The sequence below is a fragment of the Oculina patagonica genome, chromosome 2, assembly GCF_052425735.1.
Source record: "Oculina patagonica isolate OP01 chromosome 2, crgOcupat, whole genome shotgun sequence".
Classification (NCBI taxonomy): domain Eukaryota; kingdom Metazoa; phylum Cnidaria; class Anthozoa; order Scleractinia; family Oculinidae; genus Oculina; species Oculina patagonica.
In genome coordinates, this window is record NC_135759.1 from 39,769,254 (window position 1) to 39,795,273 (window position 26,020).

Sequence of the window (26,020 nt, forward strand, 5' to 3'; positions counted from 1 at the left end):
TGGGGAGGGGTAGGTGAGCAGTTTCCCAGAAACCTAAATTGATCCAACAAATGTGTGCCTGGAGAGAAAGCGAAATGTAACATGTAGAAAAACACTTGTAAAGAGTAAGGCTGGCACTAAGGCAAAGAAGACGAAACAACAAGTCACTTTGTTCAAATGTTGAACGATGCATTACAAAGGACCATTCCTAGACTGCCTAGCCAGCTTCCCGTATGAATGACTACCCCATTCTCTCATTTTTTTGTGGGGAGGGGGGGGGGGGATCCTAAATTTCTCACGCGCCCAAAATGCGGGAACACTTGCTATGTTGGCAAAAAGGGACGAACACTAATTATTTCTTTTCGCAATTTGGTGGAATCCTTTTGTCTGGTATCAACTAAATGGGTTCCAAAATCCGGCCGTATTGACAAGTTGGCCGAATTAACGAGACACCTCTAACTTGAGAAAGAGCTGCTTGGGCCAAACAATTTGGCTGTAGGTATTAACGAGATATACAGTTGACTCTAACTCGAACCTTTTTCGATTCCTCTTCAGGTCATTTTCTTACCAATTTTACCCTCGCTAACTCGAACTCCCCATAATTTAATCCGTTATCTATTTCCCTTGAAGGTTTGAGTTATCGGGATTCAACTGTATAGCCAATTTAGCGAGGTGAGCCCTTAGGGTTGGGCCTTTAAAAAAGCGTGGTACGTTCAACTATGAAAAACAATTGTCACGTAAGTAGATCAATTACGACACTCTTTTCGAACACACTTCACACTTTATTAAAAGTAATTCACAACATATTATGGGCTGGCCTGCAGGTAGCAATTGCATTTAGGCGGACCAGTTTTAAATTTTCATCAATTACTCGGATGGAATAAAAGTCATCATGTGGCGCATTATTGTCACCAAATTCTCAAACCAACATAGCAGATAAAAATGTGTGATAAATGAGGCCATGTTTCGTGAGGCAATTTTCGTTACAACTTGCAACACAACGACGACGGCTGAAGAATACTGCACGTTGCAGAAGGGGTGCCACACGTTCACAATTTTTTTTCGCACCTTGCAACGAAGCGGTGAGAGATTGACATCTTGAAACCTCCCGCAAGCGAAGGAAGTGATCTGACTGGCTCATTTTATTAATGATAGGATAAGAAGTATTGTTAAACTTTTTTAATATATGTATTCTATGTTGTTGTAAGTGTTGTTAATATTGTATGTTATGTTTGTACTGTTTGTAACGAGAGTATATAATGAAAATAAAAAATAAATAAATCGCGTTGCAAGTTGCGATTGACAAGTCACAAGCGGAATCTTGTCTCGCAACGTTGCAAAACATAGAGGATAGTTAATATTCCCTCTATTAACTATGATAGAGGTTAGTTTTTACTTTTCTTGCAAATTGCAACGCAACATTTTCAGCGTTGCATTGAAGGTTGCAAAATTGGGATGTTAGACGTGAAGCATTTTGCCAACTGGCAGTACAATGTTTGTTGCCTTGTAAGCTGCAAAGAAAAATTGCTTCGTGTAACATGGCCTTTATTAAGGAGGGTTGTTCTGATCGGCTTGGGAGTTGAAAGGGTCAGAATCTTCTTGTAGAAGTTCGCTGCGTTAACCTATTAACTATTACTTTCACTAATCGCGAACGGGCTCATGAACCGTCAGCGAGGAGTCTGGGTTCTACAATAACTCCTAACGCAAACTTTCTTTGGATTGCGTGACGTCAACAAAGATAACTGACGACATGAAGCAAAAGACCGTTTGCGTGAAGCTAGACTCCAGAAATGTTAAGGTTTTTGTAATTTGGTGTTGAATAGCTGTTCGATCCATCGCTGGTGAAACTTATTGTAGCCAAGGACTAGCTCTTCCTTCTTGGATGTTTTGGAATCGGTCTCACTTGACTGTAAAGCAATCATCTCTTGGGTTTCCTCGGTAGCCGCCTTGGTCGACAGTGATTTAGCTGAAAGGAGAAAGTACTTTAAAAGTGAGGCTCCCTAGAGGTTTCATGGAACAAGGGAACATGGTCAAACAATAATTGGCAACGAGGGAAAAAAGGAAAATAAAGCTGGGAACACGGCAACAAAAGCTGTGTTTTTGATATTTTAGGGGAACAGGGATCATAAAAATTGACAAAATACTTTTGCCAGAAAGCAAAAGGAACTTAAGGCTTTTTTTTTGGGGGGGGGGGGGGGGGGGAGGGGGAACAAAACAAGCCCCCATCCAACCCCTGAGAGGCCATCAAAAGTAGAAGCAACCCTAGATATTTGTAAAAAATAAATAGATGTTCGACTGACCAGTCAAACTATCGTATGCTTTTGTTTTTTGCCTGAACTCCGCAAAATTAGCAATTGGTTATACCGTATTTATTCGATTAAGCGCCCTGGGCGCTTATTAAATTTTTGGACCTCGAGAGTGAGCGCTTATTCGAGGTGGGCGCTTATTCGAGGCTGGGCGCTTATTACATTTTCACCATCTTCAGCAAGTAGTAAGTTTATTTTGTAACAAAACAATGAATAATAACAAACGAAGTGGCAGCATTAACTGTTTGAAAGTTTCTGTAAATACTAAAAAAACTCGGTCTTTGGGGAAGTCTCTTAGAAGTACTTAGTCAATTTCAATAATTATTACTCCTCTTGCGCACTTCTCTTATTTTTGTGGGGTGGGGGTACGCGCTTATTCGAGGCTGGGCGCTTATAAACTTTTCCTACCTTCAAGGTGGGCGCTTATTCTTCGAGGTGGGCGCTTATTCGAGGTTGGGCGCTTAATCGAATAAATACGGTATTTAACATGACAGATGTTCGTTAATTGGCCAATCAGAGTTTGTCAGCCTTAGTCAGTCTTCTGTCGGTCAGCCAGTCAGTCAGTCCTTCTCGCCTGTCCGTCTGTCTGTCCTTCTGTCTGTCCATTTTTCATTTGGTCGAGTTTCGCCAGTAAGAAAATGTTCTGGCTTTGAAAATTCTCATCGAGTAAAACACGCAAGCAAGATAATTGCCAAGATGAACTTCTTTTAAGGTAGCATTACATACCATATCTTCGTCTTCGATATGCAAATTCCCACATGAGTCCAATCAGCACAAGACTTGCTACAGTTATAACGCCGATCCTGACAATAGTGCTGAACATATGCTCTTGGTAGAAGAGACCCTCTGTCGCTTTAACAGCATAGTTTTTATCGGTACTTTCACTCTGGAAAATAAATTTTTTTCTACATTAATCTAGTTGAATTAAGTTATGCAGGGGCGTAGCCAGCATTTTCCCAGAGGTAAGCACAATTTTCCAAATCTCCTCTTTCCCCCCTTTCCCTCTTTTTTTTTTTTTTTTTTTTTTTTTTTTTTTTTTTTTTTTTTTTTTTTTTTTTTTTTTCGGAAAAACACCCCCCCCCCCCCTATGGTTAAATGTGAAACCATTTCCTCGAAAGGGAAATGGTGCTCTACATCCATTGACTGAGCTATTACGTAAGGCTTGAGGAAGATGTGGGTAAAATGCTAATCTGATCTATCATTTTATTCATTACAAACTGTACTCTTTCGATTTACCACCGTCGGCGTTCCTTGGGAGCTAACCCTCTATGGCTGGGATCCACTTGAAGGCCGTTTTTTTGCTGCTTAACATGGGTTTAACAGAAATATCTCATTTGGGTCTCAAGAAATTCAAAAGCGCTTCGCTCATCTAATGTATCTATGTTTTTCAGTGTCTTGTATTTCTTGGGTAATTTTTGCGGATATTTGGAATGATCATAGTTTTTTCAAAGGATAAGTAAAATCTAGAAAAATAAGAAATATTGGAGATTTAATGTGATTTGAGGATGGTGGGTGCTTCAACAAAAAGTTTCTTTCTTTAATCCTTTCTTTAAAACTCTCAAAATTTCATTCAAATTCAGGTAGTACCCCACGTAAAGGACTGACGACAATTCAAAGAAGGCTTTGTTTTCGGAAAAAGATGCGCTTACAGTAAGTAGGGCACCAAATCCGATAAATCCAACACAACAATAAAAATATAATATGCTCAGTTATGTACCTTAATAGGTTTTAGATGTTTTGCAATGCGTTCAAATATTTCATGATTGAAGTTTTTCATGTAGCGTCGCACACACTGTTCCGTGTTTGGAGACCCGGATGGCAGCACGAGGCCGTATGTGATTGGATGTTCGATGGTGCGCTCCACGCGAAATGGCTCCTTCGCCATCCGGTTGGAAAACCTTGTTAGTGCATAGTTGTCAATCAAGATCCCGTCCACCTCTTGGTATTTGACTGCTTGGGTCATTGATGCTGGGGTACCAAATGCTGTTTTAATAAAAATAGCACTTTGTGTGAGGTTGGAAATCTGCAGCAGTGACGCGAATTGATCAGTTAAATACATGAACTCCATGGCAAATGCTAAATTTAATTGACCGCTTCGTCAAATAAATTGAAAGATAAATAGATGAATCAATAAACAAGTAAAAGACAATGAAGGAAAGTGATAGAGTTCAATTAAACCCGCACAAAGTGGTAGAGAATTGGCGGAGGGGGAGGGGGGGGGGGGGGTGATGGAGGAAAAGGAGGGGAGGCTCTATAGAAACTCATTGCCCTGACGCTTACCTTAGATGCTCAGAACATGCGGCCGCGTAGATTCCATATATTGAGCTATGGCTCCATTGATTCTATTTTGTTATTTGATACCTTTTTGCCTTTTACAAAGTTTTTAGAAGTTATTTATCACTTTAAACGTTGATCATCCTACCTTGCATGTCAAAGTTAATACTAACACCAAGCCGAAATTCTTCACTCCCGTTGACTGCGCCAATCTAATGGGTGCAAATAAATTAGCGCGGTAAATCTTGAGTCGATGGATCTATTATATAACATCAATCTTTAATGTACTCTTGCCCTTACAAAATTATTAATACAAAAAAATTATTTTAAGTAAAGTTAGAATACTGGCTGCCTGGAATAACCAGAGAACCTATTGGAGCCAGGTAGCCAGGTGACATAAAAATAAATTACAAGTCGGTTAGAGGAAAAATTTTCACATGAAAAAAAAAAAAAAGAGAGAGGAATTTTTTTTTTTTGATTTCCAAGAGCAATGTGTCAGGCATCTGGCGACGAAGGAAATTCATAGTTCGTCGATTCACTTCTTCAACCGAGAAATAGTTTGACCAAAGTTCAAAAATTACTGACAATAAAGTCTCGGAAAACACAAAATGACTAACAAAAATTGGAAAGTAACTTTTCCACGATTTAGCAGGACGACCAGCCGGAATTAGCACAAGGTTTGAAACAGGTTGAAATCGTTTGTCATTACTTCCTTTTCCAGAAAAACAATGTATAATAAAACAATTATTAGATTCGGTTTATGTGATATTCGGAATAATCAAGGTCTCTGTAAGTGTTATCAGCCTCAGCCTTCGGCTTCGGCTGATAACACTTACCTCGACCTTGATTATTCCGGCTATCACAAAAACCTCATCCAATAATTGTTTAATAACACAATAATATTGAGACTTAGATAAGGTGCGAACTGATCTGCCAAGGTGCGAACTAATCTGCGAACTACTGGCACTACCGTAAATGAGGAAAGGGAAAGTTAAACAAAACAGATAAACGAATAACACTCATGAAAAAAAGTAGAGTGGAGTGGGTAAATGAGGGAGAAGGGCTGTACTAGCGACGCAAGCACCAACACAAGCATAAATAAGTAGTTTGTGCCAAGTGAAAACGAACGTCCGTCGACAAAAGCATAAGAAAGCATAAGAACATGATGTTTACTACTAGGCTCAAATGTTCAGACACGGAGGAATCTGCACATTTTGCTTCAAAGCCTGATTGGGCGATTGTTCTATTTTATTTCTAGCTTTTGCAATACAGTAATTAATATGGTCATGTAAAAAGAGCTCAGCTATTATTTACAGTTGTACTCGTTTTCACGTCTGGCCAAATTCAGTTACTCGGCCGTTTCAGGTTTACCAAGGCGTTACGAAGGTTTTTCTCCACAAGGACAAGTAGAAGTATAGAGAAGGTGAAGAATAGCGCATTGACAACTTAAAGTGATTTCCAGTCCATACTGCGACTTGGTTTTTTTTTTTTTTTTTTTTTTTTTTTTTTTTTTTTTTTTTTTTTTTTTTTTTTTTTTTTTTTTTTTTTTGTAAAATTTGGGGGTTAAGTAGAACGTTTCTTTACCTTGGCGCCGTGAACGTTGAAGTATGGTCGCGTCGATGCAGTCACCGTGGCTGTGACCAATGCAGTAAATATTGATATTATATTTATACCAGTAATTATCCAAATGAAGCAGAATAATCTACCAGGCAGTGATTTTGGAGAACTGTCGCCGTAACTGATAAGGAAAAGAAGAGAGAAGTTTAAAACTTAAAATAATGCATTGATTGTTAAAACATCTCTAAGAAAAATCATAACAATTCAAAGTAGTTGTTATTTCTCTTTTAAAATATATATGACAATAAGTAATGAAAATTTTCATTTTGCGTCCAGTAGGACTTGTACTCGCAAGTGATTTGTGAAAACAACACAAGCGCTTTTTATTTTATTTGCTTGTGTTTGTTTGTTTGTTTCTTTTTGTTCACGGTTTGTGCGATTTTAAGGTTCATAGAGTGTTTTTCGATTGAGTGTCGCAAGACCAAAACCAAATAAATTTCTAAGCGTATCTATGCAAAACCAAAGCAAACGGCGAATTACTTTCGACATTCAAGTGAAAATCACTTTATCCCTCAATCTTAAAAACCGTTTATCAGGAATTCAAATTCGTTAGTTCGTAGCAGCTGCATGGCTAGCTGTCAGTGGTAAGAGGACAATCGCGCAAACGTTGAACGCGACTGTTTACGTTTGTCACTTACCCTACGGTCGTCATGGTAACCACAGCCCACCAGAAACCGTCCCAGGCCCCATTTACAAATTTTCTGGGGAACTCTTTTGAGAAGAAAACATATTCCTGTGGGAGAAAAAACACACCAGCAAATGTCAGCATCAAATTTATATTTTAGTTATTTGTCTTGAATCTTGAACCCTCACTTCGGAGTCAATAGCCTGCGTGTAGTCATAACCAGCCCCCGAGGAAAAACGTTTTTCCAGGGGGGTGGGTACGGCTACTAGCTAGGCTTTCCACAGGTTGCTCGAGATTTCCCGAAACGTTGCCCGTAATTTCTCAAAAAGTTGCTCAGATGTTGCTCCAAATACCCAAAAAGTTACTTTTGATTAATAAAAGTTGATCGAAAGTTGCCCCCCAAAAATTCCAAACTCTGCTTCTATTAAATGAAGAAAAGTTCTCTAAATATATGCTAATTCCCCCTTGAAAGTAAGATTTTAAGCAGTTTTATGCAATTTTATATTAAGAGAAGTATCTAAATAACATTTTACGGGAAAAATTTGTTACATAAAAGGATCTCTTAAACTCACAAAAAATAGTGAAGATATCGATAACGACATGTTTGTTGACGAGTTTGTTATGTTTTAATGCAGAATGAGCCGAAAGTTGAGGCGTCTTAAGATGTTCCTCGGAAATCTTTGGCAAACTTCGTAAATTCTTCGGAAACGTTCGTATGGCCTTTGAACAACACTCGGTTAATCTTCGGAGATCTTCGGTCTAGAAATTGCTCAAAATGCAACAAGTTGCTCGAGAGGATAAAAAGTTGCATGTTCGAAATATGAAAAGTTGCTAAAAAGTTGCCGAGCCACTGGCATACCTTTGATTGCGGCAAAAACCGTCTGCTTTTGATAAAAGATAGCTCGCCTTTGACTTTTATTAAAGGTGTAACAAAGGTACCGTTAAATGTGACTTGGACTCGTGTGAAAGGAACCTTTGTTGATTCGCGTCAAATCGGTTACTAACTTCGACGTGCGTCAAATGCCTGTCAGGGGCGATATCAAAGGACTTGTTGGCCTTTGACGTCTATTATCAAAGTCAGGGAACGTTTCGTGCCGTGTAGCGAACAAGAGTTTCTCTCTTGTTTTGTATCAGCTATTAAAGAAGTTAAGTTAGCATCCTTATTTTTAACTCTTACCAATAACCAGACGATCATTCCAGATGCACCAGCTGCTGCCAGGATAAATATCAGGAATGGCCAGGCATTAAATATCGTATCAGCAAGGTTCTGTGTTCTGGTTTTCTAGGGCAAAAATAATTTGAAATGCAGTTACATCAAGACGAAGATTAATAAGCGTTTATTCAATGAACCCCAATGCATGTTAGTCCTTTTACCCCACTTTATAGTTCTTTGTAAGCTCCATAGTTTTGCGTCCCCTGTCCAGGGTCCCATCCGCTTCTATTAGGTCCCATAGCCGGCCTTCTTGTACAGCTCCACTATCCTCTAATACTGTACGTGGCGGTCCCCTTTCACTCTGGATTTACTGTATAGCCTTCATTCACACTTGTAAAGATCCCCTTACCGGGCTTGTATTCGAAACATCACCTCTTCAATCGCAGCAGGCACTTCAAAACGTTGCCCGAAAAGGCCGTTCTTAAAGGGACTGTGTCACGGATGTAAGCCAAATTTAAGTATGAGAAATGGCCATTAAATTCGGTGAAATAAAAAAAATACCGCTTAAAACAGTGAAGGAACATCTCAACAACACAGCAAATACAAAAGAAGGTACGGATGGCCAAAAGTGAAGAAGATTGAAACGGATTGCGATATGGGTTTTTAAAATACTGTAGGGTCACACAGTTTTCAAAGTTAGTCTCGTTTGCTTGAAACTTTAAATAATAACGTCCGGGAGACAGATGTGGTTGTAATGAAGCTACGGTATTGTCAATTAGATCTATAGAAGTATTTTTTTACAAACACTACGTTTCATGGCGAGTATTAGGCAAATCTTAATAGAATAAACTTAACTCAGCCGTGACACGGTCTCTAAAATTTTCCGAAGGTAATGCAAACTGTAAACGTGACAAAATTGAAGTTTTGTACCTTGCCGGTTCCATCGTAGACCAGCAACACGACCCTTGGCGCTGCCACCACGGACACAAACGGTTGGTCCCTGTACAGGTTTTTGTCCAGTTTGGATTGGTACACCGGGAATGTGAAATCGTACATTTGTTCGGAAAAGTGTTCCTCTGCTTCTCTGTTGCTCTTCATGAATGTGCCGTAAACGATTTCACTTCCATTACAACAGTAGTGGACAAGCCTTTGAACAACACCTGTATAATGAAAATTTACATCCGTTGATAACAACTAAGCATTTATACTGAAGGACACTGCATACCCGTAACTGATAAAATGATATTTATAATATTTCACGTAATCGCATAACGCAAGGCGAATAGAAGGACATCAAGATTTGCCAAATGGCGCTTGATAGAAATCCTCAAATATTTTGATAGTGTGCTGTAGTCTTCCTTGCATCCGAACCAGCTTACTCTATTTCAGATACATATTCATTCTCAGTTTCAAACACGGACTTTATAATTTGAGACGTATTTAACAACAGTTCGAATGGTGGTTTAAAGGTCAAATAAACAGAAATTTCGATTTTTTTTTTATTTTTTGCCCGTTAAGAGCCACATAAACATATCCCGAAATTTCAAAGTAATCAGACATTGCATCGCAGGGGCACATCGTTCTATAAGCGTTGTATTCAGTAAAAACTGCCTACTGCAAGATTTCGCGTCTGGTTGTGTGGCCTACAAGACACACTATAGCATGATCGATTTTATTTATTTATTTGTCCATCAGAGTCAAACGCCGGTCACGTGGGTTGTGAGAGAGTCTGAGTACAAGTCAGTTTATTCTAGTGTATGCGTGGTCTCCAATAATTTTTTCAGGTCATCATATCACGGGTAAGTTATTTTCTTACAATCAAATACATCCGGACCCGGCTTGTGTTATAGTTCTAGCCCATAATTTTCTGTTCAGTTTTACTTCAATTAATATGTCAAGTGGACTCGTAGGCCACACATGTACGCATTGCGAATCTATTTTTATCACTCGGCCATGACTTCTCAGTTCTCACGAACGCATGACGTGCCTGTTTCGGTATATAAAGCGAACTCTAAGATGATCGGCATATTGTAACCCGTAATGAGAGACAACTCTCAGTTGGAGAGTATGTTTTTCCTTCTCAGAATATAAAGTTACGGCCTTGTTTACCGCCAAACGAGTTCGTTGTGAAATATTGTATATAATCTACTCTGCCTCCAGTGATGAAAACATGACTAAAATTGTATTGACATATTTTGATATGTAATCGATAATCTGTTAAAACACACTTTGGTTACTGCACGAAACCAGGAATTCACAGTTAAACTGAGGAGCTATGCAAGAAATGGTACATCTTGAAAAAAATGGCCAATTGTTTTCAAGTTTGCGATTGCAATGTTCCAACCACCCTTACTCGTAACATCCTTGTTTATTTTCTGTTTATCATAGCTTCTTTAATTTGGACTTTTTCTACTATAGCTATAGAAAACAGTAACGTTCAAGCTTTCTTCAATTTTAAAGTAATTTTGTACAACAGAAAAATGACTTACTTAACTTCCCCACATGAACACATTAAACAACGGTTTCTCTTAAGTCACGAGTCAATTTTTAATTAGTCAGATCTGCTGACTTTACTAAGGAGGAAACAATACTTTATATAAGACAAGTTATAGTAAAGTGGTACTTTATTAAATACGGACCGGGATTGTGCAGATTCTCGACAAATGTATTCCAGTATTGGTAATAAATTGCATTAATTTCTTTTCTTTTCTGTCGAAAATTTGAAAAGCATTTACAGCCTCGACACAGCTAGCTGCTTAGCTGAATTCAGTCGATCAAAAAAATAAACAGCTAGAGTGAATAATCCTGGTACAGGAGTTTCCCGAGGTATGTTGCCTGATCTTTTTAATGCTTAACTTAATTTCAAAAGGAGCCTCCTCTTCGCGAACATCAAATGCGAACTATAAAATCAGTCAATCGTAGGAACATTAGCAGTGCTTTTATTTTTAAGGAAGCATTACTTTAAATAAATTGCTGTCACATAAGCCCCCTCTTTGTCTCTTTCTTTCCTCTTGTTATCGTAAATGCGTGTAAAGAAACACGAAACGCCGATTTTGATGAAAGCCATAGCCTCCGTTTTAGCGTAAATTGCTTTTAAAACGCTCTAAATTACACTTAACTAAGGTATAACAATTTGAATCTTTTAAAGCAGAGACGCTTTTCTGGGGGACATAAATCTCCACCTCGATGGTTAAAAGGGCAAATTGCTTTAAAACAGTCCATATTTTAATTGGCAGGTACATTTATAGCTATTAATGGCCTCCATGATGGGTCCATGATGGCGCAAAAAGCCTTTAAAACACTCCAATCACGCTAAAACATGGCCGGAATATCAACTTCTTTCAATTTATAGCTAAGGGTGCTATTATGGAAAATTTAATCATTTGGCAAGATGAAACAGGAGACGTTATTCTGCAGTGTAGCTTCCTACCCACTTCAACGATCGTGGTTAAAAGGTTAGGGTTTACTGTACTTTTACTAGATAAATTCAAGTAGGTGTTGGCTGTTTGGAGACTTTACTGGCGCTAGCCAGTCTGAAAAACTGTGAGCTACAATTTAACCGTCACGTTTTCCAATGATATAAATATAGTTAGTTTAGTACAATTTCTTACAGGACAGCGCCTGAGCACAGATTATCGATCAGTTCTCCACCTGTAACGAAGGGTTAACTTATCGCTGAAGATAAACTTCACTAAGGAAAAAGGAACGATAAACCTCCAGTAAAGTAAGTCATATTTTGTAACTGTCGATAGCTGTTTTAACAACACTATAGCAAGCAAGTTGAGAATAATATTAACTTAGTTGGTTAGTGAAACCAGTTCCTCGTTCATTTTGCAAAATACGGTAGAGCTGAATAACATATTTATAAATGTTGCAGGTACCTTCAGATCGGAGTACGAGTACGACTTTCGAATTTTAATTCAGTTACGTTCTCAAAGCCCTTACTCCTCCCTGTCACTGAACAGTTGAAGAAGAGACTATTGGTACGAGATAGGTGAGAAATGTGGCATTCGAAAAAGTCGTACTCGTACTCCGATCTGAAGGTCCCTAACAACACACAAAAATCAGCCTAATAAATTTTTTAATAGTCAAAAGAAAAAAAAAGACAAATCGGTCATAAAACCGAAAGTGTTTTTGCTACTTCCTTTGGATTTTGCTTGTCAGACAAAAATAATTTACGATTATAGACTAAGAGCTATTATCATCCTACTTACTTGGAAATATTCCTCGGGCGGCAAAACCCAATTTTCTGCCGATTTTTGGACCCATTACTAGAGAGTAAGGTTCGTTTAAACTCCATGATATAGAAAGTGGCATTCCCTTCTGACACCGCTCATCCAGTGAGTGTGTAGTGAGATTTCTGAATTCTTGGGTTATTTTTCCAAATTTGTTTGGCACGTAAATCCGCTTGAGGCCGATAAAAATGTCATCTTTGGTCAAATTGGCGTTTTTATCCCACGAGACAAAGAGTGCATCCGACACTGATATCCCTGTTATCAGAACCACGGAGAAGATAAAGATAGTAAGCCGCATCATAGCTTGAAAGTCCCTGTAAGTAAAAAAATAAAAAATAAACGAAAATCCAGTTCGGTCATGATAAGATAGGTACATAGAGGTTATTCAGTTATTGTGAATGTTGCACTGTGCTGAAACGGCTAACTGAATACGAGCTTTTACTGACGGATATAAAAACTGCGTAACAACTTTTCTGCTGAATTTATTGTTTATTCTAAAGTAGTTACCTGTGGCGCTCTGCAACGCAGAAAAAATGTACCCTCGCAAAGTCTTGGCGCAAGATTACAGATGTCGCCTATATCCTTAAATTGTTAAGGCGCGAGAATGTCAAACTGGATCTTTATAGATATAGAAAATGCTCTTTCATGATCAGTAAAAAACAAACTCCAAAGTCAACTTTTCCCAAGAATAAACCACCTGTTTTCTTTAAATACCAAAGCGTTTTTTAGACGATAATTTCCGGATTTACCTTGGGCACCACCGCATAGTGAGAAACAAGGAACCGACATAAACAGTGACGCTTCTGACAAAGGAAAAAGTGTTTATAGATCAGTAATGAAATGCGGAGATAATTTTCCTCTCTTTAACCCGATCAGACTTGCAGACGCTTTGTGTATTACATGATGTTTTAATAGCAATTTCTAGACTATCAGAACACGACTTAATTATATACCACTACAATAGGTGTAAAATTTGGTGTATTGCAGGAAAAGGAATTATGCCATCAGATATCTGTTCATTAGACTTTTCACGCAGTCTTCAGCACGGCCGATATCATGACATATAAACGCACAAGATATATATATCTAGATATTGACTACTATAATTTCTAGTACCGTATCGCGCTACAGACTTGAATTGTAACAACGCTGCGTTTTGTCAGAATATTTGTAAGCAATTTGTAATAAGAATTTTCTTGTCACATTTTTCGTCGATTGTAATACATGTTTTTGCACTTTGTATATATATATTTTTTAATTATACGAATTTATACTCAGGTTTAATTATTGCATGGTATAACTTAAGTTACATTGTCCACAGTTAGTTTTTATAGCTAAATATTCAGGGATTTTAACAAAAAAAGTTATCTGCAGATTATAAAAAATGCTGCAGAATAACACAAGGAAAAAAAAACGATGATGACACTCATATGAATTATGGACAATATTACATATTATTTCAAAATAAAAATACGACAATGCACTGTTACAATTTACGAGTCGACCAGTTCATTATAAATTGCGGAACATGTTGTTACGTTTTAGCGATTGGTGTGTAATTGAGAATATGATAACTTTCTGTTATCTAAAGAAGTGCCTGAATATTTAATGTTTCAACCATCGTAACCGAAGAGGTATTGAATATAAAGGATCACAGAAAAACTAAGTTACCGTGTAAAACAATAATAAACCTCAGCATTAATTGATCAAGCCTCCAGCCAGCCAGCAAGCAGCCAGCCGCGCCGAACCAACTTTCTAATAAACCTTGGCCGGAATTTTTTTTTGTGAGGGGCACGGGAAGGCAAACAAATCACTAAAGTTACAGTTTTTTTGTACGGAAAAACGATGTCAAATAATTTTCAAATAATAAAACTTGAATACTAGGCAAAATATATTTCTGACCAAATTTAAGAGATGTAGCTTTGCCAGAAAGCACTGGTATATAGTCATTTTTTTTCATAAATCAGCTTGTTAAATTTTCTCGCAGCCGACAACTTTGAAAGAGCTCGCATATTTAAGCCAAATGTTAAATGCGAGTTCACTCTCTCTAACACAGCTATCAGTTATCTTTTTGAACTAATATCTTAAGATTGCACTTCGCATGTTATTAGTTAACAATGACGTTCAATTTAAGATAACTGCTTATTTTTATGTTAAAGGCTTATTACAAAATACGTCAATATATTATTACAGTTTGCGATTGGTGCTTTATTACAAAATGCGATAAACGTTATTGCAATTTACAACAGGTATTAGAAACGCGAGAAATATCATTATTATAATATTGTAGTTTTACGACAGGTCTTTATGCAAAACCCGACGATATTTCACTTCACGACAGAAAAGCTTAATCGAAAGACTAAACAACAAATATTTCAGAAAAACTCCCCGTACAAACCGCGATAAAACTGCAATTCCTTCAACAAAATATTTTCAAAGTTGAAAAGCTTGATTTCGGACGATAACAATGCAATGAATCTAAGCAAATTTAAAGAAGATAAAGGTCGTAGACGCCTGAACAGAAAATAGAAGATTTGGAATCATTTATGCTGGCGAAAGCTGAAATAAAGACTGTTTCTTAAAAATTCTTCACTGGAAATAAAAAGATCAAAACTATTTAGATTTAAGGTTGTTTTTGGAATTCTTAAACGTATATATTTCTCGATCATATATTTTTTTACATTGGATGCAATAAAAATATAAAAAAGTACTAAAAATTAAAATAAGAATGAAAAAATAATCTTTTATGTTTATCTGTTGGTAATTAGCGAAGCAAAGAAAATTTCAGAATTGTCGGCAGATGAAAGGCTGATCGGTTTTTGATTTTGCAATGGGAATCCTTTTGTTGGAAATTCCAACAGCACGTCACACTCAAAATTGAATCAGGGTTAAAATCACACTTCAAAAATTGAATGTAAACTCACTCGGCCTTTAGTCACACGCAATCGTTTCGCCTTGAAAGTGAAATAATAACTGCATTCAACTTATTCGTTCAGTTTCTTCGGTCTGGCTAAAGTTTTGTCTATCAAAATTAACCATATCGTTTATTTTGTCTTTCACATTTCTTTAAGTCACCCGGCCATTCATATAAATGTACTTTTCATTGCATGCTTTCTCGTGGCAATGCCGGAGTTAGAATAACGTATCTTCACTTTTACAAAGGCTTTCGCAAACCCGATTTTACACCAAAAAAATAAAGTATTTTTGTTATAGAGCTCTAAAGGAAACCTCAAGTCTCGAAATGACAGCAGGACATCGAACCTTAATTATTTCCCACCGCGACACGTTAACTTTAAACTTATGTCAAATTTGAATATCCTGCATTGCCGAGATCACAGTATGTTGTAAATTCAAAGGGATTCAAGCTCTTGTGTTTTAAATGTTCGTTGTAATTTTATTTAAAATTCTCTCTCGGGATTTATTATTATTTTTTAATTTTAATTTTCTCTGAAGTATGTCTAGCGTTGATCTGCACGATAAGAAATGACAGTTGAATATCATTCGACTTGGGATAGCTTGATGAAATTATTGGGGGCGCGATAAATCAGTGAAACCTGCATGGGCCAATTTTATAATATTCGTAACTGGTATCTTCAAGCCATAACTTTCGTTTGTAAAATGAAATAATTTATCAGCTAGTGATTTAGTATTAAACGTTACAAAATTCGTACCTGTCTTGAAAGTATTTTGTCTATAAAAATTGCTTTTTTCGTATTATCGGAGCAATCGATTTAGCTCTAACGTACGCGCACTCACGTTTTTTCTTCCCTTTCGGTTCTCGTGTATCATAGATGTAAAAATAAATGTGCTCGTACGTAAAGTAAACACAAGGGAATAACGGAGAATAGTTTTATCCCCGAGGCTAGCAATCTGCAGACTTCGACTTTTGTTACAACTATGATTGATCGATATTCCGGCGATACAAAATCAAACATTTAAATAACTCGTGTTAAAGATGAACGTTAAAATTTGCATCCAGACTTACCTTGCCCAACTTGAATTCAGACAATCGCCCAAGCAAAGCAGAAGCAAGTTTTTATGTCGAATTATGTTCAATCATCTCACTATCGATTTACATCACAAACGTTAATTTCAGGTGTTGTTCTCTTTGCTACAGCGCATGCTTAAGCGCAACGCTTTTTGTGATAAAAAATTTATACTGAATAAGGATTCGCTAACACGGATAACAAAAAAATATTAGAAAGAATTAAGAAAATAAAACAGCGTACAAGGATTTCACATTTCCGTATGCAAATTTCTAAGAAATAAATGGCTGCACTTGAAGTAAAACTTTTTCATTTCGTAAACCATTGTTTACGCGATTAACACCGATAATCCGACGATGTACTGCAAACAGTTTTTGCATAAAATTATTGAATCAAACGTAAACATAAACCGAGTCAAAATATGATCGACGGGGGCCTTCACTGCCGAATTAGTAGCAATGTATTTTTTTTTACAAAACATTAGCGTCGTCAAAGACAAAAGCTACGCAGTTACGCAAATAGATGTCTCCATGCAACTTATTCATAAAAAACCTGGCCAAATTAAAACCTGAATGAGCCGGAAAATCTTTAATTACATGTAACATATATTATTTGAATTTTAGTATAAACAATGAGATACGAAACTGCATGACTGATTTTCTGATTGCCGGGAAATCAATATTATCAATTTAATAAATATCGAATCTTCCTTCATTTTTCAAAATTGTGCGAATAACTGATTTCGTTATCCAATGTTGCGCGTAAAAACAAAGTCTTCGCGGATTCCGTGCAAGTACCAGCAAGGGTAATTTCCACTACGAGAAAAATAATAAGCCTAAAACGTTAATAGCAGGTGGTTCGGAGGTGACAACTCTTTTCTGTTGACTTTGAATAAAAACAAAAACATATTAGCTCAATGCAGAGGAAAGAAAATCGAGGCAATTAGACGTTTAGATGAATTAATGCCCTTGACAGGCCAGAGCCCATTAAATCAAGAAAAATCCATTAAACGTAAAGTAAGCTGGATTTCCCATATCCTTGGCCAAGCACGAACTGTTAATTTAACGAGCTTTTAGTAACCGGCTGAAACACTACTGCAGAAATGTCAGATTAGTAATTAAAACACACAAAAACACACACAAAAAACTGTACAATTTATTCAAGGCTTCACCCGGCAATAATATTGGTGCATGAGTTTGAAGGTTTATAATTAACCTGCATTGATAATAGCATATTCACTATCGTCTTTAAAATGTACTGGGCTACTTAACTTGCGTTTGATATGTAAATTTACCCGTGGAATGAACAGATTAAGACCGTACACCAGGAAAAAAATAGTTTACAAAAAGAAAAGCCCCTTTTGAGGATTATTACTGTCTTAGCTTCAGGTTTATTTTGGCCACAAGATTTAAGAAACACCTTAAAAATGTCCAAAAGATACAGGTTAGCACCTTCTCTAACCGGTTTATAAAAGTTTCATGGAACAACGCAATAACAACGGATATAACGCTGTTTCTCATATCTTGATGCACGATTAAAAAAAATGTTCTTTTTCTGTACCCTTATAATCTTCTTCCACTCAAATTTTATTTATTTTGCATTGGCATAACAAATTGCAATTAGGTCAGTTCATGTTTTCTTATACTTGAAAGACTTCATCCTTAAAATTGCACCGGCAAAATTTTGTAAAAACTGAATTCCTTGGAAACAACTAATTGCACATCTTCAATACTAGAAACTCTCACGCCTTACATTTACTCTATATTGTCGAATAAATATTAAGAATTTTCCGGGTGTTTTTTCACTAACCCAAATTTTATAACTCCCTTGTCAGCAAAATCGCCTAGCTATTTCAATTTGCTCTTTCAAGAAAGTAAACTGTGAATAACGTTTCATCCTCTAGCTTACTTCTTTTATCTATTTAGCGTCTTAACGCCATGTAACCAACTATTTTTAATTATTTGCACATTAACTTAGTTTAATCGGGGAGGCCAAACCACGCATATTAGCTTTTTAGTTTTTTTTTCGGTCTCCCCGCCATCTTGTTTTAGTAGCAAATAATTTAAATATTAATAATAAGGGACTGTAGTGGCGTATTTTCCATATCCTCACTAGTGAGGATATCGATGACGTCATTTGCCGCCTTTGCACGGTTGTTTGTGTAAAGCTGCCAACGCCGGTTGGAAATGGCGAGCTGTTGAGCGATTCGTAAAGTTCACTGAAGCCAAAATGAAATCTTTTTCTGAGGAGCAGGAAAATTCTAACACGAAGAAGAAAACTTCATATGCCTTGAAATTATTTAAAAGAGCTTCTTGCTTGTGGAGAGTCCGACGAAGGGAGAGAAAATCAAGAAATTCAAGCTGCCGAACTGCAAGACTTCGCGACCAGAAATCAGAAAAGCGGTGAGTTTGAGCTGAAACAGATTTCAAAACGGCGAATTATTTATTGTCAGTGACATTGATGAAAGCTAATAAAAAGACTGTTTTTTCATTTACGTGATACATCTTCTGAAAGCTTCCGTTCGCGAAATTTTGCCTTTCAGTTGGGCAATTTGCTAAATTGTTATATTTAGCCGTCGCTCGTGTTTAACCATTTCATTAATAAAAATGTTTTAACTTGCATTATTTTTGTCTATATAATAAAAAGAAAATTACACGGTGGCTTGAAGATATGAATTTTATTTTCTTGTGGTAAAGGCAATATTTTACTCTTTCGCTGCACTCATTCGTAAAATATTGCCGTTACCACTCGAAAATAAACTTCATATCTTCGCGCCGCCGTGTAATATCCTCTAAATATACCACTTTGACAGAAATTGAACCCCTTTCGTATACCTTTTTCTGACAAAAAGGTACCTCTTTCTTATACCTGAAAGACCTGGCATAGACTTAGAACACGACGTTTTCTTGTCGTTTTCATGAAACGCTTAATAAAAAAAAAATACAGCCATAAATTGCAACTGTTCGAAATATTTTAATTAAAGGCCATTTTAAAAGTATACCCTTTGGTATACTTAAACTTGTAAAATGCCTGCCCATTTATATACCTGAAGCCTGAAAAAGGCACCCCTTTCGGGCAGAGCCTCCCCGTATAGGCCATTATAGGGAGTACCCCAAGGGGGCCTTCTGCTCTCGCAGGCTATTAACCACCACCACCCAGATCCTCTTTAGGTACGGACCATTATTTTTTTGGAGGGGGGGGGGGGGATGAAAAATATTGAAAAAAATTGTTTGCAGGGCCTGGAAAGACAAAATAAATTGTTTGCAAACACAATATGTATAACAAAAAATAGTAAGAATTTCGAAAAAAAAATGTTTGCAGAGGTGCATAAACTAAAAAAAAAAAAAAAATTGCAGAGGAAAATTTTTCATCCCCCCCCCCCTCCAAGAAAATAATGGCCCGTCCCTTAGTGTACAGCAACGACAATGCAAAGGTAATGATTAACAAAATAAACAATTAAAATTATCGTAAATTGGGCACCGGCCATTGGCGCTCCAGAGAAATGCAAGTTGCCACGTGTTTCCATTCTTTGCAACAAATCGATAGAAAGGTTTTTTATTTTTTGTTGTTATTTTAAGATTTATATTTGTTCGAAACAGAAGCCAAAATTAGAAGAAACCTTAGGATCAAAATTATTATCAACCATGTGTTATTACATTTTCTGGTAGATATCCTAAGAAAATATGTGGGTTTCGTTATAAATTTACATGATGTAAGTAATCGATCTTGATCGATCACTGTGTCTGTAGAGATTCTTCCACAACAGATGCTACTTAACTGTAATATGTCAATTTCGGTAACGTGGAAAAAGAATGATTATTGATTTTCTTTGAAAGCTATCTTTGGAATTCGACCGTACCAAAGAGCTAAGTAATTAGTGAATTAAAATGCAGAGTAATGAGAAAATACTAATCTGTATTAGCGCATGATATCATTTCGTAAGGATACTGTTTATTTTAGTAAGTGCACTTCAAGTGCACTTCAGACACTTGATGACCGATTCTTCAAATTTTTGAGGTCACGTAATTCCAGTCGAATTACGTCGCTGTTTAGAAGCCAAGGTTCTTCTGGTTCAATTTCCTGTCTGTCAATTAACAAATATTACTCCAGATAGCTAAAATATTTACTCTAATGGCATATTAAACTATAAACTTTTCAACAAATATTACAAAACCGTAAATCGGATACAAGCGACGTGCACTTTTCAAAAACGCGAGTCAGCTTGCATTCTTTTTCACTGCAATGGTCATTCCACAGCCTTTTTGTGTAGAAGTCTCAAGATCAACGTTTTCTTCAACCATTTTTTTAACATTTCCTTTCATTCATCATTGAATAATTTGAAAAGCCGCGATAAGTTTTCGTGAGACGATCCTGACGTTTCATTCTAAATTTGCCTGAAGTGGCAACCGCGAGTGTCATCAATGCCCAGGGGCATCAATGGCATCAAGTGCCCGAGGGTTTGAAGTGCCATGTGCTGAAATAAACAGTATTACAACAAAATGAGATCATCGGCTAATACAGATAAGTCGAAACATTCTGTTTACTAATGATAAATTCCAAAGAATAGTGTTAATCTTTTTTTTCTGTTTCCAAAAATGACATACTTCTGTTAGCCGATAATTTGTTATAGAAGAACCTCTTCCGCCGAGACTAGGAGAATTTTGGTATTTTTGAGGTCACGTAAATCCAGTTGTTTAGAAACCTTGATTTTTTTTTCTGGTTTACTTGCATGTGTTAATTAAAAAATATTTACTCCAACTAGCTAAAATATTTGCTGTAGTTTTAAAACTATGAACTTTTCAACTAAATATAACTTCATGACTGACCTTCATAATTCAACATTTTTAAGTTCAATCAGATCCTCCGTGGAAAAATGAACCAGAACTGATATTAAGTCTTTTATGGGTCACAAAAGTTACTTTTCTTTTGTCGCTTCACAGCTGTATTTAATCTTCGTCCGATATGAAGCGATCGGTGATGATTTACATGCAATTTGTCGTTCTATCGAAAATTAAAACTAACAACGCTAAACAGTTTAGAGCATTTTTTTAGATCCATGCGATGACGTCATCTATGCCTGTGCTCGTATCTAAGGAAAAATTAGTCGATGGGCACGCGACCAATTTACAGATTGTAAAATTAAAGTCAACATACTTATCTTTCAAAAATTGCTGGTGAATTACGTATGTTCATCAGGTTAGTTCAAACCAACTTCGTCATTAGAAAAACATTTGCACACTCCAGCTCCATAATTTAGTAAAATACCTTTGTCAATATGTAACAAAGATAAGAATCTTCGCTGTAGAATGTCAGCAAACACGGGAGGAAACGTCCAAATTCCAGCACATTTAGCTGTAGAATTTGTTCATTTTGCGTCCCAGTTAAAAATCAAAAACGAATTTCTTTATTACGCCTTTTAAAGAAATTGAATTTTTTATTCATCATTTATTTCTTTATTAATGAGCTTATATTGCGCAATTATATCAATCAATGATTTTCACCTAAGGCACCGTTTTTTAACTACTGCTCGGTACTGATTTTAATAACTACTGCTCGTAAATTTCCTTCCGTAATGGGTATGAGTTCGTCGCCTGGTGCCTTTTTTTGTTATTTTTTGGTTGATTTCTATATCAGGGTAATATTTTTTCATCACAAAAATACTTTAATATATAGCACATAAATCCTAAATGTACGTGCAGTAATTTACAGTTAGGAAAACAGTTTCTGTTAGCCGGCTCATTTCGCTATTATATCGCTTTGGTAAAAAGAAAATGTAAATTGTTATCCTAGAATTATAATAGCAGTGTTTACTCTTTTATGGCTTAAAATAATGTAGTCGCCATTTCCCCTTAACAGTAATTTTCCTGTTTCTTTTCACTTATAGACGAAGATTTAAAGCTTGTTTTTTCTTTAAGATTTTTAAGAACTCTTAAAAGACAAGAAGTTGGTAGATTAATTACCCACGAGAATCGGAAACCATAACCGTGGGTGTGTACTTAAAATGTTTTAAATTCTTAGGCGAGGTCCGTTCACTAATCGTTATAGGAAGTTCAGTGTCTATATTTGGGGAACGCTTGCAAAAAAAGGAAGTAGTTACAATTGTAGATGGGATAAATACGGCGCTCTACGAGAGAAAAATTCAAAGTGCCTCCAAACAAGCGAGAGTAAACAAGGAACATAGAAAGAAAGAAAAAAAGTCAAGAATTGTTTGAATAAGTTATCAAGTAGATCTACTGAAGGTGAGTCGTGACTAAAAATGATTTGTTTTAGTGTTGGATTATTAACATTTTTGATTAGAAGGTAAAGTTTTGTTCATGATAAGATCAGGATTGTTGTCTTTCGTTTCTTCCGAGGTTAACGATTTAAATAAAATAAATATAGATGCTGGTTTTTCGGAAGCGAGATTTGGCATGTAGCAGGGCATACTTTATGTAGGCTCGCTAGAATAAAAATTAACATGAAAACATACATTGCAATTTCCAAAAAAAATATTTTTTTTTCAGGTGAAAATGTTGTGCTTTGTCGGTGCGCGGCCAAGTAAAAAACGTAACTTAGTCATCAACTTTTGGCTAAGTTATCAAGGCTAAATAACCGCAGACAGTGTCGTAGCGAGTTGACGTTTTGAGTTTTTACAATCGATTTTTCCTATGATGCTATTAAAAATCATGGAATTTACAGAAGCGTTCAGCTCAGTTAGATTTTCAGAGTAAACAAACCCTTGGATCTGAGTGACAAACTTGTTTTATGTTACCAGTTGTATTAAAGGTCAGACGTATTTGGCGTATATATACGTACTTATGTAGAATTAAACAGGAACTGTGTTCGGAAAGCCTATTTTCCCACATACAAATAGAGTGTAATCGGATTAAGTGCCAGTCGTTTTAATCCAGATGGGCGGTGGAGCGTAAAGTGCTTCTTACCCAAGAACGCAAAGACACTGCGATACAGTGAAAACCCACATAAAAGAACACGTGTTTTGGAGGTTCAGGCTGATTTTGTTCTTATATATCGGGTGTTTTCTGCAAAATCAGCCAGAAAATGTTCATAAGGTGTTTATAAAATTGTTTCTAAAAAATACGTTCTGCATGGACTACCGACAAATGAAATCAATGGACAAGCTCAAGATTTTAATAAATTTAAATGGATGGAATTAACCTTTACTAGTCTAGCACATATATATACTTAGTACTGTACCCTAGTATGTTATTCTAATCTAACTGGCAACCAATTTTTTATATAAGAATTTTTTTTCCTTATTTAACCAAATTTCGGCCTGTGTGTTCTTAATCCACTTTTTCTTTTATGCAGGTTTTCACTGTACCCCACCCTTGTCGATTGAAATGAAAATTCCAACCTTGATTCTCCTTTTTTACACAGATGAATGCTATCGTGGCAGCTGTGATTTTGAGCCTTATGGTGCTGATCAACAACCCTAAACAAGCTGACAGCTCAGTTTTAAGAAACGATAAAGGACCTCACGACTGTTTTGAAAAGTGTTTATTTCGTTATGATAACTGCAACTACTCATGCACATTAACAGTGAGGGCATGCGAGAAGCTGTGCAAGAGCCCTTTCACAAAGTGCCTCATGGAATGTCCCCTAGAGTGGTAAACAAGCTACTACATAGTCCGTACAAGCTACAAGACAGTACGTTAATCATAGACGACGTAGTGAACTCGGCAAAAGTCCTCCGCTGGTGACCGTTTGGCCACGTTTGTTGCTCGTCCGCTCTGCTTCGTAAAAAAACTGAACATATCAGGTTATCATATTAAACCATACAAGCATAATTTCATTCCCAGAAAAAATTAGATGTACCTCATCTTTTGGTCGTTGCATATAACGTAGGAATATAATCTGAGCCAATTTTAACCCTATAAATATTTACCCGGCAGTAACCATGAGAAATTGTTACGTTTCCAAAGTATTTGTTAAATCGTCCATTCGCATATTGTAATGGTATGTTGTAAATAAACGGATTCGACACAAACCACGAATATGATGCTGTTTTATTTGCTCGCGTAGTCATAATTTTTTCTTGTACAGTGGTAATAGTAATTAAACGTTTTTGCTTCGATCTTAACTAGACCTAACTACAAAAAGCGCGATAATTTTAGTACGGTAGTGAAAGGCTACTGCTATTCAATACTTTGAAGTCGAGGCGCTTGTCCAAAGGAGCGCTCTGAAGATTTTTTAGGTGCAAAAATGAATAGATACTGATACTTACAAACAAGAAAAAAGCCTCCTCGTGAAGGTGGATGATTAAGCATCACGTTCTTAAGATAAGATAAGAAATTTATTTAGTGTCAGAGCCTTATAGCCTGGAAAATAAACATATTGGGGACACTGCTAAAAAGCAACTAATACTAAATATAAATACAATAAAAATAAATAAGTCATATAAAATGTTTTATAATCTATGTGTAAAATTCTATATTTACTGAGAGGCACTAAGTGCAGCATAGGAGCATCCCTTACAGCCGCTGTCCATTAAGGGAGTTTATCTTTTGCGAATACGGTTTGTGAAAGCCTGCAGAGTCTTGGCTGATCTGTCAGCCGTAGAAAGTTAATACAAAGGTCAATCAGACTGCTGCTGATTTGGTTTACTTTCACTCTAATTATTGGACAAATCCATTAAAAAAATAGAAAGTAATTTACTTAATATGTGTAGCAAATAATAGAGATGGTAATTTTTTTTTCGGCACTAATTTACTTATCTACACCAAACACGAAACTACTCATTTTGACGTATAAGCGGCAAACGGCAAAAGTTTTTCTTTTTGCCGCTTGAGGAAAAAACGTCGTAGTTTTGAATGGTCGAGACAGCAGCAAAATTGTAGAATTTTTCAAAAATATGGTTTTGGATTTTTTTTTTTTTTTTGAAATTTTTTTTTTTTTTCGAGCGCGCAAAATTAAAAAAAAAAAATTTTTTAGTCGTAGTTTTGTTTTCATTTCACTGCAGGTGGTTGTAGTTGGATGTGCCGTTATGACCGTGGAACCTAGTCTAACGGAGACCACCCGCAACTGACACCTCCCAACCTAAGAAAAGGCATATTTGTGATCGTATCTATCGATTTCATAAAGAAATATTTTACTTGCAAGACTAGGAGCTCAATACCAGGAGCCCATTATGGGCTCCTGGTAAGTCCCTATGAACTTGTTTGGTAGACACAATTCGAAAGAGAGATACCTTTCTGAACGTCTGCCGCTTTTTCTCTTGGTCAGCAACAGAATAAATCTCCAGAAAGCAGCCTCTTTGGGCTTTATGAATTCAGCTAGAACAACTAACGGTGTCCGCGATTTACGCTGTTGTGACTCCGATGAGCTACCGGAAACACGGTTTTTGGGTAAACGGGAAATCAAACAAGAGGTGACGCGTGACGGAGTTATGGTGGGTTTTAACTGGGCGTAATGAAAAACAACGGTAGTCGTAGGGAAAAACGACTTCAGCCCTCGTATGACTTTAAGTGCGTGTTCTGTTAAGCCCTGGCAAAACGGTAACGCAATTAGGCGCAAGCCGTAATTGCAAGTTGAACTTGAGTACAGACTTGCGCGCATTGTGTGGCCAAACGGACTCGCAAGCGTACTTGCAAGTGCACGCAAGTTCTCAAAAAAACAGTTTCAATGTTACTGCGCGCGCTACAATTCAGTACTTGAAGTAAACCGCAAGACTTGCGTTGACTTGCGTTGGGTTGCAAACGGTGAAAAACTTGCGTTGACTTGCGTGCAATTTTGATCTCGACCAAAGTGAACGCAAGTCATCGCAAATCCTTGCCTAAAGGAGAATCGTTTGGCCAGGGCTTTAAAGACATCGATCTTAAATTTTGGCTAATAGAGTTATGTTTTCT

At 36.7% G+C, this 26,020-nt stretch overlaps 1 protein-coding gene and 2 long non-coding RNA genes across 4 annotated transcripts; 2 read left to right on the top strand and 1 right to left on the bottom strand.

Moving 5' to 3' along the window:
* Positions 1 to 740: 740 nt before the first annotated feature.
* Positions 741 to 16,427, bottom strand: LOC144644704 (uncharacterized). Its single transcript, XM_078504232.1, has 10 exons — positions 16,175 to 16,427; positions 12,169 to 12,503; positions 8,885 to 9,114; positions 7,979 to 8,083; positions 6,815 to 6,909; positions 6,144 to 6,297; positions 4,708 to 4,771; positions 4,003 to 4,268; positions 3,012 to 3,171; positions 741 to 1,945 (listed from the first exon to the last, which is right to left on the bottom strand). The coding sequence occupies exons 2-10, from the start codon at positions 12,488 to 12,490 to the stop codon at positions 1,773 to 1,775; spliced, it is 1,569 nt and encodes a 522-aa protein (XP_078360358.1). The 5' UTR covers positions 12,491 to 12,503; positions 16,175 to 16,427; the 3' UTR covers positions 741 to 1,772.
* LOC144644708 (uncharacterized) lies at positions 3,377 to 6,257 on the top strand. The gene is made up of 3 exons (XR_013569177.1): positions 3,377 to 3,935; positions 5,818 to 6,010; positions 6,128 to 6,257. It is a non-coding gene; the product is annotated as an uncharacterized LOC144644708 (long non-coding RNA).
* Positions 11,326 to 24,165, top strand: LOC144644707 (uncharacterized). 2 transcript variants are annotated; one of them, XR_013569176.1, is made up of 3 exons: positions 11,326 to 11,409; positions 11,568 to 11,678; positions 23,553 to 24,165. It is a non-coding gene; the product is annotated as an uncharacterized LOC144644707 (long non-coding RNA). The 2 variants fall into 2 exon arrangements; XR_013569175.1 differs by lacking the exon at positions 11,326 to 11,409 and having other exon boundaries at positions 11,444 to 11,678.
* Positions 24,166 to 26,020: the final 1,855 nt, after the last annotated feature.